The 19,285-nt window shown below is 45.8% G+C and overlaps 2 protein-coding genes across 5 annotated transcripts in view; one reads left to right on the top strand and one right to left on the bottom strand.

The window, feature by feature from the left end:
• The window catches only part of LOC144500355 (CREB3 regulatory factor-like), a 126,388-nt gene extending 124,852 nt beyond the window's left edge, over window positions 1-1,536 (bottom strand). For 2 of the 4 annotated variants that reach the window (XM_078223111.1, XM_078223116.1), the window contains exon 1: window positions 1,428-1,536. The gene's annotated coding sequence lies outside the window, so the exon portion shown is untranslated. The remainder of the gene's footprint in view (window positions 1-1,427) is intronic. The other 2 variants (XM_078223112.1, XM_078223114.1) reach the window with 2 other exon arrangements.
• A 647-nt stretch (window positions 1,537-2,183) lies between these two features.
• pyroxd2 (pyridine nucleotide-disulphide oxidoreductase domain 2) overlaps window positions 2,184-19,285 on the top strand; it is a 96,717-nt gene continuing 79,615 nt past the window's right edge. Inside the window, exon 1 of the mRNA XM_078223109.1 lies at window positions 2,184-2,232. Within this exon, the coding sequence (XP_078079235.1) occupies window positions 2,229-2,232 (4 nt within the window). The 5' untranslated portion in view covers window positions 2,184-2,228. The remainder of the gene's footprint in view (window positions 2,233-19,285) is intronic.

Genomic DNA, 19,285 nt, shown 5'->3' with positions numbered 1-19,285 from the left:
AAGCTCTTTAATCCAAGCTCAAATACATCTCAGAGAAAGAATCATAGAAACCCTACAGTGCAGAAGGAGGCCATTTGGCCCATCGAGCCTGCACTGACAACAATCCCACCCAGGCCCTATCCCTGTAACCTCACACATTCACCATCGGTAATCCCTCTAACCTACACTAAAGGGGCAATTTAACACGGCCAATCCACCTAACCAGCACACCTTTCGGACTGTGGGAGGAAACCCACGCAGACATGGGGAGAATGTGCAAATTCCACACAGACAGTGACCCAAGTTGGGAATCAAACCACTGTGCCACCCAATCACTGTGATGATAAAGAACAAGAATAATTCTGCAGTTTTGTCTTCTGAAGAAAGAGTTTTCTTTTTGCACGTTTGGATAAAGAAAAACCAAGTGAGTGGTTTGTCATGAGTCACAATATTGCAAGTGACAAAAGTTGATGCAACCATCAGGCAAGGAAAGCCACTGAGGCTGATTCACAGCATCCAGGGGGCAGAGATATTTACAAAATATTACAAATTACAGTCTATTTTTTAAAAAAGAGAGTTCTTCAGATAAACATCCGGGGAGGTAAACCATAAACTGCAGGAAACACTGGCAATAGACCAGTTCACCACTTTCTTCAGAAAGAGTTAAACACGTCTTTGGGTAGAAAGCAGGAAGACTCTGGAATAATTCATGGGACAGTTAGTTGCATAAGGGGACATCCGCTTCTGTGGCAAGTTGGATAAAATGGCCTCCTGGATTTGTACTTTGCAATTGACACTATTGCACTTTGCAAAGAGAATAACAGAAGCCAGCACGTCCCCACGTCGCGAAGGCAGTGGCTCTTTAAACCGACTCCAATTTAATTAAGGAAACGGCCTCCAGTTTGACTGCTCGGCTCCCTCAGCTCTAATCTAAAGCCGATTTCCGCCTCCCGGCCAGGGCTCCGACGCGAAATATACCTGAAACCTGGAATGTCAGCTGCTTTATTAATAAAACACAAGCAGCAATTCACTGTACGAAGCCACCAAACCTCTTCGGATTTAATCTGGTGTTGTACAGGGCTTCAATATGTATATATATATTTTTTAAAAAAGAGTTTCCTATTCGCAAATATCAGGCAAGTATCGAGTCGAGCCCAATCCGATGGCAGGGAGGTTAAGACTCAGGAAGGGAACAGACAAACAGGACGTCTGACACAACACTGGGTTTACAGAGGGAGATTCTGGGGGCGGGCGGGGGTAAGAGACTGCCAGCTGTAAGCTAAAGTGCACCAACAACGCTTACTCATGTCTGCACCTATATATAGCGAAGAAGCCCAGTCGGCAGATCAGTAGGATTGCAACAATAACAACAAGCAGCAACATTGTAACCCGGCCAGCCCTGAAACTGACCAGCCTGAAACTGACACACTCGGATACAATGCACTCACTTTGTAGCAGATTCCTAGAAGTTCCTTATACCTGAGATCCTCAAAGCCAATTCTTCATTTCCAACCCCCCTCTTTCTTCAGTGTTGTTACTGGGTTTGTTTTGATTCCGTGAAACTGATCATATGACCAACTCAAACCCTCCCTCCCCCCATTCCCCTGTCACATGCTCCCTTGTCATCTGCAGCCTTAAAGCGAGGATGTCTGAGATTAATGTCACCGTGCATGTTGTTTACTGGGGGTGTCCAGGGATAAATGACAATTGCAAATATTCCGAAGTCTCTCTTTTTTTATATAAAGGGCATCATCTCTCCCCGGTGGGGTTTTGATCGGCGAATGCACCAGTCATTAATTCTTGTGGGGTTAGAGAGAGGGCGGGACTAATGCAGTTCGCCTCCTCTCGTTTAGACAAGAAAGGGAAGTGTTCTAGTCGTGTCCTGAAAACGCGCACGGACGGACATTTATTGAAGGACTTTGGTCACAATGTTCCCCTGTAGTGAAATATCACCATGTCAGTGGTGACTCTGTAGCACCCTTAATTGCGAGTCGGAAGTTTGTGGGTTCATAGTCCTGCTCCAGAGACTTTGAATATCTAGGAAGGATCAATTTCCCCTAAGCCAACCCTCCAGGACTGGCCTGGAATCTCCAGCAATTGAGGATCAGCCTCCAGGACACTGCTGTGTGCGACTCTGGAGAAAAATCTTCGGGACTTTTTTAAAAATGTTTTTTTTAAATCCTTCTTTCCTAGATGTAAAAATATTGAATATTGTTGTGGGGAAGGCTGACAGTTGAACATCATCCAATATGGGTAATGAATCTTTTTTGTTTTCCAATTGGCGTGGGAAAGCAGTAGATCACAAGGATGGGTGTATTGACCAACTCATGGGTGGAGTGTGGGGGAAAGTCAGGTGAGGAAACCTCCAAGTCAGCTTTATAGCATTTCAGTTAGGGCGCATTTGGAATACAGTTCTGGCCGCCACGCTACCAGAAGGATGTGGAGGCTTGGGGAGGGGGTACAGAAAAGATTTGCCAGGATGTTGCCTGGGATGGAGGGCGTTACCTACGAGGAAGGTTGGAGAAGCTTGGTTTGTTCTCATTGGAACGACGGAGGTTGAGAGGCGACCTGATAGAAGTTTACAAGATTATGAGGGGCATGGACAGAGTGGATAGTCAGAAGCTTTTTCCCAGGGTGCAAGAGTCAATTACTAGGGGGCATAAGTTTAAGGTGTGAGGGCAAGGTTTAAAGGAGATGTACAAGGCAAGTTTTTTATGCAGAGGGTGGTGGGTGCCTGGAACTCGCTGCTGGTGGAGGTAGTGGAAGTAGATACGATAGTGACTTTAAAGAGGCATCTTGACAAATGCATGAATAGGATGGGAATGGAAGGATATGGTCCGCGGAAGGGTAGGGAGTTTTAGTTCAGTCGGGCAGCATGGTTGGTGCAGGCTTGGAGGGCTGAAGGGCCTGTTCCTGTGCTGTAATTTTCTTTGTCCTCTGTAATACATTTAATCACAGTTGGCAACCCCGCTTAGCAGACAGACCAATAAACAGGGAACATAGATTATGAGTTAGAGGAGAGATGATTTTTTTTTTAACCGGGGGTGATGGGGATCTGGAATTCTGCCTGGAGGAGGCGGGCGTAGAGCCAAAGACTCTCATTGTATCTTTAAAGAAATACTCTTGCAGTTGATGTGCTGTCACCTCCAGGGCTGTGGACCAAGGGCTGGAAATTAGGATTTGGCTGGTGTTCTGTGGGGGATCTCGAATTGATCTCTCTGTGGGGCTCATTAAATATGGGTTCCCCTGGTAACAGGCAATGGCCTGCCCAGGTGGAACTTGTCATCAGAAAGGGTCTGGTGTGAAAGTGGTATTTCGAGTTGGGACTTGCGTGTCATGATGGATAACATAACTTCCAATGGACTCCGTTTTCGTTGGAAGGGAGGTGGTTTGTTGCTGCGTTGAGTAGAAATAGTAATGCATAATAGTAAATAGTAACAATTGCCATTGGTATATTTGCTGTTGACATTGTGACTATATCAGCTGTTTTAATAATTTATCATTGTGTAAAAACATTCAAGCTCTTAACCTTGGTGTAAGACGTTGGGCGGTATGGTGGCACAGTGATTAGCACTGTTGCCTCACAGCGCCAGGGACCCGGGTTCGATTCCCAGCTTGGGTCACTGTCTGTGCGGAGCCTGCACGTTCTCCCCGTGTCTGCGTGGGTTTCCTCCGGGTGCTCCGATTTCCTCCCACAGTCCAAAGATGTGCAGGTTAGGTGAATTGGCCTTGCTAAATTGCCCCTTAGTGTCAGGGGGACTAGTTAGAGTAAATGCATGGGATTATGGGAATAGGGCCTGGGTGGGATTGTGGTCGGTGCAGACTCGATGGGCCGAATAGCCTCCTTCTGCACGGTAGGGATTCTATAAGAGAGGCTGGTGCTGTCTGCCATGTTAATGGGGTTGCCATGGTTTTGTGCCAAGTTTGACTGTGGCACTTTGTTTAATCTAGGTGCCAGTTAATGGGGAATTAGCCACCGTCACAACTTCATTGATAAGGAAACAGGCCACTTTTGCCAGCATGTTATTTCTGTTCCAGGCATACCTATTTTGTAGAGACTGATAAAATGGACTGAAATTGTGATATATTAGGATAAATTATTGAAATAAAAATCAAGTTGGGACTTGTATGTACTCCATGGAGCAGTGGCTTTATTTATGTTTAACAATAAATACCATTCCTTTCCAGTCGGGTTTCCTGAGTTACTACAGCTGGCTAGCTTTTTTTCAGCAGGCACATGCACGATGGGCCAAATGGCCTCTTGTGTTTATAAATGTTTTGTGTTTGTCTGTTTTCTATATTGGAAGTGCCGTCACTTGGATGAGAAGCTTAACTGAGACCCTGTCTGCCCTCTTAGGTAAATGTAAAAGATCTGATGGCACAATTTTGAAATTGAGTGGTTATTCTCGATGTCCTTGTCAATATTTATCTCTCAAACAACATTCCTGAAAAACAAAGTGACGTAACATTTCATTGCTGTGCTGTGTGCAGATTGGCTGAGTTGCATGCTTTAGAATACTGTGTGCAATTCTGGTCACCACACTACCAGAAGGATGTGGATGCTTTGGAGAGGGTACAGAAGAGGTTTACCAGGATGTTGCCTGGTCTGGAGGGTATTAGCTATGAGGAGAGGTGGATAAACTCGGTTTGTTCTCACTGGAACGACAGAGATTGAGGGGTGGCCTGATAAGAGGTTTACAAGATTATGAGCGGCATGGACAGAGTGGATAGTCAGATGCTCTTTCTTAGGATAGAAAAGTCAAGTACTCGGGGACATAGGTTTAAGGTGAATGGGGAAAAGTTTAGAGGAGATGTGCGAGGCAAGTTTTTTACACAGAGGGTGGTGAATGTCTGGAACGCGCTGCCCGGGGAGGGGGTGGGAGCAGGTACGATAGCGGCATTTAAAGGGGAACTAGGCGAACACATGAATAGGATGGGAATGGAAGGATACGGACTCGTAGTGCATACGGTTTTAGTTTAGGCAGGCATTATGATCGGCACAGGCCTGGAGGGCCGAAGGGCCTGTTCCTGTGCTGTACTGTTCCTTGTTCTTATTACAACAAAAATAACACCTCAGAAGTGCTTCACTGTCTGCAATGCTTTTGTGTTTGAAATTCACACTATACAAGTCTTTCTTTCGACCACTTAACAAAGCAAGAAAATGGGTATCCCAGAGAAGGGAGTTGATATAATCAAAACCTTTCAAAAGAGGAAATTTGATTTGATTTATTATTGTCACATGTATTAGTATACAATGAAAAGTATTGTTTCTTGCGCGTTATATACAGACAAAGCATACCGTACATAGAGAAGGAAAGGAGAGAGTGCAGAATGTAGTGTTACAGTCATAGCTAGGGTTTAGAGAAAGATCAACTTAATGCAAGGTAAGTCCATTCAAAAGTCAGATGGCAGCAGGGAAGAAGCTGTTATTGGGTCAGTTGGAATGTGACCTCAAACTTTTGTATCTTTTTCCCAACGGAAGAAAGTGGAAGAGAGAATGTCCGGGGTGCGTGGGGTCCTTAATTATGCTGGCTGCTTGGCCGAGGCAGCGGGAAGTGTAGACAGAGTCAATGGATGGGAGGCTGGTTTGTGCGACGGTTTGGGCTTCTTTCACGATCCTTTGTAGTTTCTTGCGGTCTTGGACAGAGCAGGAGCCATACCAAGCTGCGATACAACCAGAAAGAATGCTTTCTATGATGCATCTGTAAAATCTGGTGAGAGTCGTAGCTAACATGCCAAATTTCCTTAGTCTTCTGAGAAAGTAGAGGTGTTGGTGGGCTTTCTTAACTATAGTGTCGACATGGGGGGACCAGGACAGGTTGTTGGTGATCTGGACACCTAACAATTTGAATTGGGGCATTGTCAAGGAGAGGAGCAATATTGACAATGCTGCTTGCTTATATCCCAGGGAAGATGAGGAGAATAACTTGCTGTTCATTAGAGTAAGGGATCAGCAGTTGTCCTGCGCAGGGGGGAGTGGGCTGAGTTTGTGATAGGTCCCATCTGCGAACATGACACTTCATTGTGTGTGCTGGTGATCTGTATTATACCTGTAAAGCAACATATTTCTTTTATGCTGCCATTTCCTGCTGGTTTCAGAAGAAAACCTGCCCAGCAACAGGAAGTAATCTACCACTTAACTTCAGGATCAACGCAAGCGCTTCCAACTGATTCCATGGCCTGATAGTTTACGTGGCGTAAACTATGTGGGCTTCAGAGGATAGACTGGGAAACCGGCGATCTATAAGAGCAATGCTATCCCATCAGAGGTTCACATGTCTTACTACAGTGCATCTTTTTTTTGATTTATTATTGTCACATGTATTAACATACAGTAAAAAGTATTGTTTCTTGCGTGCTATACAGCCAAAGCATATCGTTCCTAGAGAAGGAAAAGAGAGTGCAGAATGTAGATGATCTGGAGGAGGGGACGGAGTGTAGGGTAACGAAGTTTGCAGACGACACAAAGATAAGTGGAAAAGTGAATCGTGTGGAGGACGGAGAAGATCTGCAGAGAGATTTGGACAGGCTGAGTGAGTGGGCGAGGATATGGCAAATGGAGTATAACGTTGATAAATGCGAGGTTATACACTTTGGAGGAAATAATAACAAATGGGATTACTATCTCAATGGAAACAAATTAAAACATGCTACCGTGCAAAGGGACCTGGGGGTCCTTGTGCATGAGACGCAAAAGCCCAGTCTGCAGGTACAACAGGTGATCAAGAAGGCAAATGGGATGTTGGCCTATATTGCGAGGGGGATAGAATATAAAAGCAGGGATGTCTTGATGCACCTGTACAGGGCATTGGTGAGGCCGCAGCTGGAATACTGTGTGCAGTATTGGTCCCCTTATATGAGGAAGGATATATTGGCATTGGAGGGAGTGCAGAGAAGGTTCACCAGGTTGATACCGGAGATGAGGGGTTTGGATTATGAGGAGAGGCTGAGGAGATTGGGTTTGTACTCGTTGGAGTTTAGAAGGATGAGGGGGGATCTTATGGAGACTTATAAGATAATGCGGGGGCTGGATAGGGTGGAGGCGGAGAGATTCTTTCCACTTAGTAAGGAAGTTAAAACTAGAGGACACAGCCTCAAAATAAAGGGGGGTCGGTTTAAGACAGAGTTGAGGAGGAACTTCTTCTCCCAGAGGGTGGTGAATCTCTGGAATTCTCTGCCCACTGAGGTGGTGGAGGCTACCTCGCTGAATATGTTTAAAGCGCGGATGGATGGATTCCTGATCGGTAAGGGAATTAAGGGTTATGGGGATCAGGCGGGTAAGTGGTACTGATCCACGTCAGATCAGCCATGATCTTATTGAATGGCGGGGCAGGCTCGAGGGGCTAGATGGCCTACTCCTGCTCCTATTTCTTATGTTCTTATGTAGTGTTATAGTCATAGCTAGGGTGTAGAGAAAGATTAACTTAATGCAAGGTAGGTCCATTCGAAAGTCTGACAGCAGCAGGGAAGAAGCTGTTCTTGAGTCGGTTGGTACGTGACCTCAGACTTTTGTATCTTTTTCCCAACGAAAGAAGGTGGAAGGGAGAATGTCCGGGGTGCGTGGGGCCCTTGATTATGCTGGCTGCTTTGCCGAGGCAGCGGGAAGTGTAGACAGAGTCAATGGATGGGAGGCTGGTTTGCGTGATGGATTGGGCTACATTCACGACCTTTTGTAGTTCCTTGCGATCTTGGGCAGAGCAGGAGCCATACCAAGCTGTGATACAACCAGAAAGAATGTTTTCTATGGTGTTCTCCAATGTGTCAATAATCTTGTTTCTAAAAGAAGTTTAAAAAATTTCCTACAGGTTTTTCCCTGACCTTTGACCTTTCTTTCCCCGAAAGACCTGAACCAGGAATTCATAAAATCCAAGGAAATTCCCCTCCAACAGTTTGCCTCTGGTTGATCTCGGGGTCATCCTGTTAATAACACTTCCCCCTTGAGTGGCTGAGCAGTGGCCTTGAAGGCACGGGCCAGGTTCAATATTCATCTCAGCAACAAAACATGCCAACTGCATATCAGCACGCTGACTGCCTGTGAGCAATGTCATGGGTGGTCTGCTATTAATTTGTATAAATTAAAAATCCCCAATATCACATGAAGGTTCAAAGATTCTGCACTAAAGAAGAACAAAAGAAAGACTTGCATTTCCACAGCGCCTTTTATCACCTCAGGACATCCCAAACCACTTTATGGTCAGTTAAGCACTTTTTGAAGTATAGTCTCTCTTGTCATATAGAAAACATGTCAGCTAATTTGCACATAACAAGCTCCCATAACAGTGATGTTTTAATGATCAGACCATCTGTATCTAGCAATTTTGATTGAGGGATAAATATTGGCCAGGAAACTGGGGAGAACCAACCTGTCCCTGCATCTGGCCAAACTCGTCATAAGCAGGTCCAGGCAGTGGGCAACCGAGGGGGTCTTCCGATTCGACACAGTCCAAAGATGTGCATGTTGGTGCATTGGCCATGCTAAATTGCCCCTTAGTGTCCCGGGATGTATAGATTAGAGGGATTGGTGGGGTCTGGATGGGATAGTTGTCAGTGCAGACTCGATGGGCTGAATGGCCTCCTTCTGCACTTTCGGGATCCTATGATGACTGTCTGCCCCTCTACCATGGCTTCATTCACGGCCAGGTGTCCCTGGAGAGGGAGTATGCGGTGTCCAAGGGCACTGTTGAAGCCTTCCGTGCCCGCTGGGCACTGCAGGGGCTGGGGTGTATTATCGACCGCTTTAATCACATTTTACTTTGATGTTTTAAGTTTCCTTTCTACTTTGTCTTTTGTTTCGGGCAGTTCCCTTTTTGGGGGCTGCCCCTTTTGATTTAACCCTCAGTTAACTTTATTTAGTTTAATTGTTTAGTCAAAAAGATTGACACTGGGGAGAACCCCTGCTGCTAATCTTCAAAATAGTGTGACGTGAGATCTTGTACGACCACCTGAGAGAGCAGACAGTGCCTTGGCTTAATGTCTCACCCAAAAGCCAGCACCTCTGACAGTGCTGCACTCGAGTGTCAACCCAGGTTTTGGAAATTACAACAGCCAATTTGCGTACACCACCTCCCACATGGGGGTCGGTTAGCTCCGCCACCTACCTGGCTAGGGAGTGGTGCAAGATGATGCTGATTCAATCCCTGTACCAGCTGTGGTGGTTCGTGAAGAGTTACCTCCTTACCCTACCCCATATTTGATGCAGAATTGCACCCCATCAAACTATGGCACCACCTCTTTCTCCCCCTACAGAGAAAAATGCCTAATCTTGGGGCGGCACGGTAGCGCAGGGGTTAGCACTGCTGCCTCACAGCTCCAGGGTCCCGGGTTCGATTCCCGGCTCGGGTCACTGTCTGTGTGGAGTTTGCACATTCTCCTCGTGTCTGCGTGGGTTTCCTCCGGGTGCTCCGGTTTCCTCCCACAGTCCAAAGATGTGCGGGTTAGGTTGATTGGCCAGGTTAAAAATTGCCCCTTAGAATCCTAAATTGCGTAGGTTAGAGGGATTAGCGGGTAAATATGTGCGGGTAGGGCCTGGGTGGGATTGTGGTCGGTGCAGACTCGATGGGCCGAATGGCCTCCTTCTGCACTGTAGGGTTTCTATGGTTTCTATGGTCTCTGATGTGACCAATAGGAACCTAGCTCCCACAACAGCAGTGCGATTATTGGTCACCAGTCAAAGGCTAAAGGTCAGCCAGGCTTTATGGAGATGTGGGTTTAGAACGGATGAGAGAAAACACTTCACACAACATTGGGTAAAGACTGCAAGCACACACAAGACTGAGAGACCTGGAGTTATTAAAAGGAGCTGATACATTACAGTCGTGATGTGGAGTTGCTAGCGTTGGACTGGGATAGGCACAGTAAGTAGTCTCACAACGCCAGGTTAAAGTCTCATCTCACCTGATGAAGGAGCAACGCTCCAAAAGCTCATGCTACCAAATAAACCTGTTGGACTTTAACCTGGTGTTGTGAGACTACTTACTGTGCCCACCCCAGTCCAATGCCGGCAACTCCACATCATGGCTACCACCGACACCGCAAACTGCCAGCTCAAAGTGGAGAGGATCTCCAAGCAGATCGTGCATATTGACACTGACATCAAGTTTCTACAAAGATGCAAGAAAGCAGACAAGAAACCGAAAGACTCACCTGATGAAGGGGCAACTCTCTGAAAGCTTGTGCTACCAAGTAAACCTGTTGGACTTTAACCTGGTATTGTGAGACTTACTGTACATTACTGTACATTAAGTCGACACACATACAGTTCCAAAGGTGAAAGGACAGTGTCCCACATCTTTGGGAGATGTGAACAAATGTGATAAAATAGACAACATTCAGGTCCTGTGAACAAGGTGCACAGCCAAACATTTAATTTATTTACAAAATTTGCATCCACAGTTTCGATCCTGGCTGCTTCTGGTATCACATCGTTTTGTAAAAAGTTCCCCTTTCAGCTGGCCGCCCCCTTCATGATGAACATGGGCCATTTTAGCTTTCACTACAAGATATCAGACAACAAGCACACAAATGTATATTGCTCTAACTAGAAAGCCACTGCCATTTAGACCATTGGTGCACAGGAAGATAGTTCACAGGGTGTGTCCATTAACGCCCAAATTCAGAATGCAGCTGGGCCCAAAGCCAAAACTGTGAACCTAGCACCCGATCTACCTCATATTCTCTGAGCCAAAATAAATACACACTTCAAGTTTGAGTCCTAAGTGAATCATGGAGTCGTAGAGGTTTACAGCATGGAACCAGGCCCTTCAGCCCAACTTGTCCATGCGCCCTTTTTGTACCACTTAGCTAGTCTCAATTACCTGCATTTGGCTCATATCCCTCTATACCCATCGTACCCATGTAATTGTCTAAATGCTTTTTAAAAGACAAAATAGTACCCGCCTCTACTACTGCCTCTGGCAGCTTGTTCCAGACATTCACCACCCTCTGTGTGAAAAATTGCCCCTATGGACCCTTTTGTGTCTCTCCCCTCTCACTTTAAACCTATGCCCTCTAGTTTTAGACTTCCCTATCTTTGGGAAGAGATCTTGACTATCTAGCTGATCCATGCCCGTCATTATTTTATAGATCTCTATAAGGTCACCCCTAAGCCTCCTGCACTCCAGGGAAAAAAAGTCCCAGTCTATCCAGCCTTTCCTTATAACTCAAACCATCAAGTCCCAGTAACATCCTAGTAAATCTTTTCTGCACTCTTTCTAGTTTAATAATATCCTTTCTATAATAGGGTGACCAGAACTGCACACAGTATTCCAAGTGTGGCCTTACTAATGTCTTGTACAACTTCAACAAGACATTCCAACTCCTGTATTCAATGTTCTGACCAATGAAACCAAGCATGCGAAATGCCTTCTTCACCATCCTGTCCATCAGATAGAACATAGAACAGTACAGCACAGAACAGGCCCTTCGGCCCACGATGTTGTGCCGACCTTCATCTGAAACCAAGATCAAGCTATCCCACTCCCTACCATCCTGGTGTGCTCCATGTGCCTATCCAATAACCGCTTAAATGATCCTAAAGTGTCTGACTCCACTATCACTGCAGGCAGTCCATTCCACACCCCAACCACTCTCTGCGTGAAGAACCTACCTCTGATATCCTTCCTATATCTCCCACCATGAACCCTATAGTTATGCCCCCTTGTAATAGCTCCATCCACCCGAGGAAATAGTCTTTGAACGTTCACTCGATCTATCCCCTTCATCATTTTATAAACCTCTATTAAGTCTCCCCTCAATCTCCTCCGCTCCAGAGAGAACAGCCCCAGCTCCCTCAACCTTTCCTCATAAGACCGACACTCCAAACCAGGCAGCATCCTGGTAAATCTCCTCTGCACTCTTTCCAGCGCTTCCACATCCTTCTTATAGTGAGGTGACCAGAACTGCATGCAATATTCCAAATGCGGTCTCTTTGTTCTATAACTCTTCCCAATGCCTTACCATTAATTGAGTAGGTCCTGCCCTGATTCGATCAACTAAAATGCATCACCTCACATTTATCTAAATTAAACTCCATCTGCCATTCATCGGCCCATTGGCCCAATTGATTAAGATCCTGTCATAGATAACCTTCTTCACTGTCCACTTTGCCACCAATCTTGATGTCATCTGTGAACTTGCTAACCATGCCTCCTCTATTATTCTTTACCTTCTATGAACCACTGGGCAGGACTGGGTGTTGCTAACTCCGGAGGTTTCAACACATAACCTTCGATCTTCAACCACCCCACCCCCTTACTCCTGCCATTGGCCACTCAACATGTTCGTCCTCACTGTGCCATGCCTTCCCACAGTGCAAGACTCTCCATTGCCCAATTGGATGATTCGTGACAGTCCAGTCAAACTGCCTTCTTCCCCCCATCTCTCGGATATTGTTGTAACTGGTGAAGTGTTCAAAGAATTTATGTTACAAACAATTTGTTCTCACGCGCTTTGATTCTTCTCCTCGTTGCTCTGTAACTGGAGATTAGTGTTTCATTCCTGGAGACTCCAAGGCAACCCTGGAGGATTGGCAACCCCTATTGTGGAAGGAGGAAGTCAATAGGGCCATCTTATTCAGGATTCGATTTTTTCAAAGTCATCTCTATGAAGTAGGTGAATGCAACAGAAGTGCACAAAGTGGTAATGTTGAACTTTTCAACATTAGAAGTCAGAATGAGACCATGACAACCATTGGACTGACTGCCAACTGTGTCATGGTGCAGTGCTGAACTATTTGTTATCTTGATGGTAACACCCTGGTGTCTAAAGCAACTTGGCTTCTGAGGAAACCAGTCAACATATGACTCACTGCCATAGTCTCCTCATTGTTCTCAGCACTCTGTCCGAAGTTCGGCAGTTTTATGATGGCATGGTACGTTGGTTTTTAGGAATAATTTGGGCCCTTTAGCATATCTGTTGAACTAGGCAGACATCTTCTTGAATAACAGAATTATAGAAAAATACAGCACAAGAGTGCATTCAGTCTGTCGTATCTTTACCAGCTTTTAGAAAGAGCTTTTCGAATCATACCCTCTCAGCCTCCCTCCAAGGCCTTACTAAATGCTTCCCCTTCAAGCATTTATCCAATTCCATTTTGAAAATTAACTTAGAATCTGCTTCCACCAAACTTTCAGGCATTGCACACCAGATCGTAACAGCTCACTGCGTAAACAAATGCCCCTCATTGGGGTGGCAAGGCAGCACAGTGGTTGGCACTGCTGCTTCACAGCGCTAGGGACCTGGGTTCAATTCCCGGTTCGGGTCACTGTCTGTGCAGAGTCTGCAAGTTCTCCCTGTGTCTGCATGGGCTTCCTCCCACAGTCCAAAAGACGTGCTGGTTAGGTGCATTGGCCATGCTAAATTCCCCCTCAGTGTACCCAAACAGGCGCCGGAGTGTGGTGACGAGGGGATTTTCCCAGTAACTTCATTGCAGTGTTAATGTAAGCCGACATGTCACACGAATAAATAAACTCATTTCGTTTCTGATTCTTTTGGCAATTACCTTGCATTTGTCTCTTCTTCGTGACAACTTCTTACAAGCTGTGTCCAGCAGACCCTCTGATTCTATTTTTTACTCTCATTCTATGCTTCTAAAACTTTATTCTCACTCTTTTAAACTCTCTAACAATGCTCTATTACAATCTCTTTTGAATGGACCTACCTCATATTTGATCTTTCTCTACACCCTAGCTGTGACTGTAACACTTCATTCTGCACTCTCTCCTTTCTTAACATAAGAACATAAGCACTAGGAGCAGGAGTAGGCCATCTGGCCCCTCGAGCCTGCTCTGCCATTCAATAAGATCATGGCTGATCTTTTTGTGGACTCAGCTCCACTTACCCGCCCGCTCACCATAACTCTTAATTCCTTTACTGTTCAAAAATGTATCTATCCTTGCCTTAAAAACATTCAATGAGGTAGCCTCAACTGCTTCACTGGGCAGGGAATTCCACAGATTCACAACCCTTTGGATGAAGAAGTTCCTCCTCAACTCAGTGCTAAATCTGCTCTCCCTTATTTTGAGACCATGCCCCCTAGCTCTAGTTTCACCTCCCAGTGGAAACAACCTCCTTGCTTCTATCTTATCTATTCCCTTCATAATCTGATCTGTTTCTATAAGATCTCCCCATTCTTCTGAATTCCAATGAGTATAGCCCCAGTCTACTCAGTCTCTCCTCATAAGCCAACCCTCTCAACTCCGGAATCAACCTAGTGAATCTCCTCTGCACCCCCTCCAGTGCCAGTATATCCTTTCTCAAGTAAGGAGACCAAAACTGTACACAGTACTCCAGATGTGTCCTCACCAGCACCTTATACAGCTGCAACTTAACCTCGCTGTTTTAAAACTCCATCCCTTTAGCAACAAAGGACAAAATTCCATTTGCCTTCTTAATTATCTGCTGCACCTGAAAACCAACTTTTTGTGATTCATGCACAAGGACACCTCGGTCTCTCTGCACAGCAGCATGCTGCAATTTTTTACCATTTAAATAATTTTGCTTTTATTCCTACCAAAATGGATGACCTCACATTTATCAACATTGTACTCCATCTGCCAGATCCTTGTCCACTCACTTAGACTATCTATATCCCTTTGCAGACTTTCAGTGGCCTCTGCACACTTTGTTCTGCCACTCATCTTAGTGTCATCTGCGAACTTTGACACATTACACTTTGTCCCCAACTCCAAATCATCACTTCCTTCTCAATGAACAGTATGCTTTGTCTGTATAACACGCAAGAAACAATACTTCTCACTGTATATTAATACAGATGGCAATAATAAATCAAATTTTAAAAATCCTCTGGTGATGCAGCTAACTGCTGGTGGTAACAGATTTCACCTTACTGATTCAATCAAAACCCTTCATGATTTTAAAATCTCAAAAAAATCTTCCTCAGAAAACAAAAACATTGAAACATTGAATACTGTGACAGAAAAGCTCAAGAACGAAAGACTAGGAGCAGTTAATAGTCTCATAGTGGTTATACCATTAGCCTAGAAATCCAGGGACACAAGGTCAAATCCCACCTTGCCAGCTGGGGAATTTAAATTCCATTAATTGAAAAGCTAGTATCAGTAATGATGACAATATAACTACTGGATTGCGAAAGTTCACAGATGTCCTTTGAGGAAGGAAATCTGTTGTCCTTAGCTGGTGTGTTTTGATTGTGACTCCAGACCAGATGTAGTTGACTCTTAACTTAGAATCATAGAATCCTTACAGTGCAGAAGGAGGCCATCTGGCCCATTGAGCCTGCACCGACCGCAATCCCACCTAGGTCCTATCCCCGTAACCCCACATATTTACCCTGTTAGCCCCCGTGACACCAAGGGGCAATTTATCATGGCCAATCAACCTAACCCGCACATCTTTGGGGTGTGGGAGGAAATTGGAGCACCCGGAGGAAACCCACGCTGTGAGGCAGCGGTGCTAACAGCTGTGCCAATGTGCTGCCATTCCTTCTGAAATGGTCTAGCAAGCACTCAGTGTCAGGACAATGGATCACCAACATCTACTCAAGGGCATGCCAGCCATGCCCACGTCCTAGGAATAGAGAAGCAGAAGCCATTTGGCCCCTCAATTCTGCTCAGCCATTCTATACGACCATTCAATATGGCTGACTTTTTACCCGCCTCAACTACACTACCTTTCCCCATCCTTTGTACAGTTGCTATCCAAAAATCCAATGTTCTCAGTTTCACCGCTCTACCATTGGTGATTGTTAGCCTTGGAATTCTCCTTCTCCTCCTTTAAGAAGCTCCTCAAGATCTGCCGTTGGCTAAAAGGTCAGTCACATGTCTTAATATAGAAGCATAGAAAAGTTACTGCATAGGAGGAAGCCATTCGGCCCATCTTGTCCATGTCAGCCCCCGGATACCCAGGTGCCCTTTCTAATCCCACCTTCCTGCACCCGGCCCACAGCCCTGTCATTTACAGCACAGTAAGAAGTCTCACAACACCAGGTTAAAGTCCAACAGGTTTATTTGGTAGCAAAAGCCACTAGCTACCAAATAAACCTGTTGGACTTTAACCTGGTGTTGTGAGACTTCTTACTGTGCTTACCCCAGTCCAACGCCGGCATCTCCACATCATGACTTACAGTACACACATATCTCCTTATGTGGTTCATCGTTTCTTTAATGGATGATCCCTCCGGTGAGGCACCATGGGATGTTTTGCTATGTACAGGCGCTATTTAAATGCAAGTTGTTGCCATTTCCTCCTTTAATTAGAAAGGGCTGGAGCAACATCTGTGGGACAGATGGGAATCTGTAGGGATACACAATAACATACTCTTATTTCTCTCTCCAATGAATGATGCACAACATCAGTGTATCTCCCTTAAGCCATCCTTTTGAAATATTGGCAACGGTTTTACCTAATGGTATTTGCTGTACACTGAGTCCAGGTGGAATCTGAGCTTAATTGCTCTATTTTATTGTGTGGGGGATTATTTCATACTGAGCACACTCAGAATGAGCCTCAGAGAATCATGGAACCCCTACAGTGCAGAAGAAGGCCATTTGGCCCATCGAATCTGCACCGACCACAATCCCACCCAGGCCCTATCCCCACAACCCCATGCATTTACCTCTGACACAAAGGGGCAATTTAGGATGGCCATCCACCTAACCCCGCACATCTTTGGACTATCAAGCTTTGGACAACTTTGGACTAACCCTTCATCTTTCTCCACCCTCCTAGTCAAACTAAGATATAAAAGGAGGGCAATTCAATTTAAAATGGGGAGTAATGTGATAGAACACAAACGTCAGCTCAAAAGTAATCAGCAAACAAAAAGCCATCCAATTCTAACACACTCTACCATCACAGCTCTTAGTGGCAAGATTTCTTGCAATTGGCTGCAGTTAGATATAGAAACTGCTTGACTTTTGACTCACTGCCATTTGTCAACTGCAATTTTGCTCAGTAACATGACACAAGAAATGAGTGTACTTCGAGGTTGGGTACTTCCCCAGAGTGGAGAAACTACAACATCTTCTTCGGAGCATTCAACATGTCATCGATGAAGCCGAACATCTCACCAAGACCATCCCCACACCTCCACTTCTTGCCTTCAAACAACCGCCCAACCTCAAACAGACCGTTGTACGCAGCAAACTACCCAGCCTTCGGGAGAACAGCGACCACGACACCACACAACCCTGCCACGGCAACCTCTGCAAGACGTGCTGGATCATCGACACGGGTACCACCATCACACATGAGAACACCACCCACAGCAACCTCTTTCATTACATCTCACTTATATATTACACGTGAGAACACCGTCCACCAGGTACACGGTAGATACTCATGCGACTCGGCCAACGTTGTCTACCTGATACGCTGCAGGAAAGGATGTCCCGAGGCGTGGTACATTGGCGAGACCGTGCAGACGCTACGACAACAGATGAACGGACACCGCGCGACAATCACGGGGCAGGAGTGTTCCCTCCCTGTTGGGGGAGCACTTCAGCAGTCACGGGCATTCAGTCTCTGATCTTCGGGTAAGCGTTTTTCAAGCGGCCTTCAAGACACAAGATAACGCAGATTCACCGAGCAAGAACTCATATAGCCAAGTTCTGCACGCATGACGGCCTCAATCGGGATCTTGGGTTCATGTCACACTACATGTAACCCCCACGACTTGTCTGCACTTGCAAAATCTTACTAACTGAATTGGCTTGAGACAATTTACACCTCTTTAACCTGTGATTGTCCCTCTCGCCACTCACATTGTCTGTACCTGTAAAGACTCGCATTCCAACCATTATCTTGCAACTGGGTCTCTGTCTATATATGCCACGTTTGTGAACCCACAAGTGCCTTGGTGCAATTTCATTTAAAGAGCTGGTACCGTCTCTGCTGTGGGGCTGATTAAAAACTAGCGAGTGGCTGATCCAAATCAGGAAGCCACACTTCACTTCCAGCTCCACATTGAGTTGCGTCAGTCACCTGCATCGCAGCAGCTACCAGTGGCTTCAATAGGGCACAGTGGTTAGCACTGCTGCCCTCACGGTACCAGGGACCCGGGTTCAATTCCCGGCGTGGGTCACTGTCTGGGTGGAGTTTGCACGTTCTCCCCGTGTCTGCGTGGGTTTCCTCCGGATGCTCCGGTTTCCTCCCACAGTCTGAATGACGTGCTGGTGAGGTGCTAAATTCTCCCTCCGTGTACCCAAACAGGTGCCGGAATGTGGCGACTAGGGATTTTCACAGTAACTTTGTTGCAGTGTTAATGTAAGCCTACTTGTGCCACGAATAAATAAACTTCAAAACTTTTTTGGTGAAGGGTTAGGTGAAATTCCAGGCTCCCCATCTCTGTCCAGTGGTCCTGTTTGGAAATGTACCCCAACTCGACAGCAGGAATTAATGAAACGTGGTGAAGCAGCTCTCTATAACTTGATTCAAGGCTCGCACATTAGGAGAAGCTATTTCGGCATCACCCTGGACTGTTATCAAGTGACCCCAAAATTTGCGACCCAGAAAAATATGTTGTGAAGCAAAGCAAAAAAAAAATGCTTCTTTAAAAAAAATACTAGGTTAAAGGAAAAGTGTCTGGGTTGGTTAAATATTCTTTCAAGGGATGTGGGCGCCACTGACTGGGCCAGCATTAGTTGCTCGTCATGGGACACCAGAGAGTGGGAGAAGAGGGTGGAAAATATCATAGTTGGAAAGCAGTAGTTAAAACAACACTAAATTTAAATTCTTTACGATGCATGTAGACCGCAGCAACAGCATGGAGAACAATTCCGAGGTCCCCGTCACCCCCCCAAAAAAAGGATCACGTCAAAAGGTTAAATTGCTCAACTAGCAATCACGAGACCTGGACTAATGACCTTGAGACACGAGTTCAAATCCCATTATGGCAACTTAGATCAATCTGGAATTTAAACGCTGGTATCAGTGTAACTGCCGGATTGCCATAAAACCCCATCCGATTCACTATTTTTCATAGAATCCCGACAGTGCAGAGGGAGGCCATTTGGCCCATCGGGTCTGCACCGACCTCAATCCCACCCAGGCCCTAAACCCATAACCCCATGTATTTACCCTGCTAATCCCCCTGACACTAGGGTCAATTTAACATGGCCAATCCACCTAACCCGCACATGTTTGGAGTGTGGGAGGAAACCAGAGCACCTGGAGGAAACCCACGCAGACATGGGGAGAATGTGCAAACTACACACACACACACACACACACACACACACACACACACACACACAGACCCAAGGCCGGAATCGAACCCGGGTCCTCGGCCCTGTGAGGCAGCAGTGCTAACCACTGTGCCACCGTGCCG

This window comes from Mustelus asterias, chromosome 11, assembly GCF_964213995.1.
Source record: "Mustelus asterias chromosome 11, sMusAst1.hap1.1, whole genome shotgun sequence".
In the NCBI taxonomy this organism is placed as follows: Eukaryota; Metazoa; Chordata; class Chondrichthyes; order Carcharhiniformes; family Triakidae; genus Mustelus; species Mustelus asterias.
This window is presented reverse-complemented; position numbering and strand designations above follow the sequence as displayed.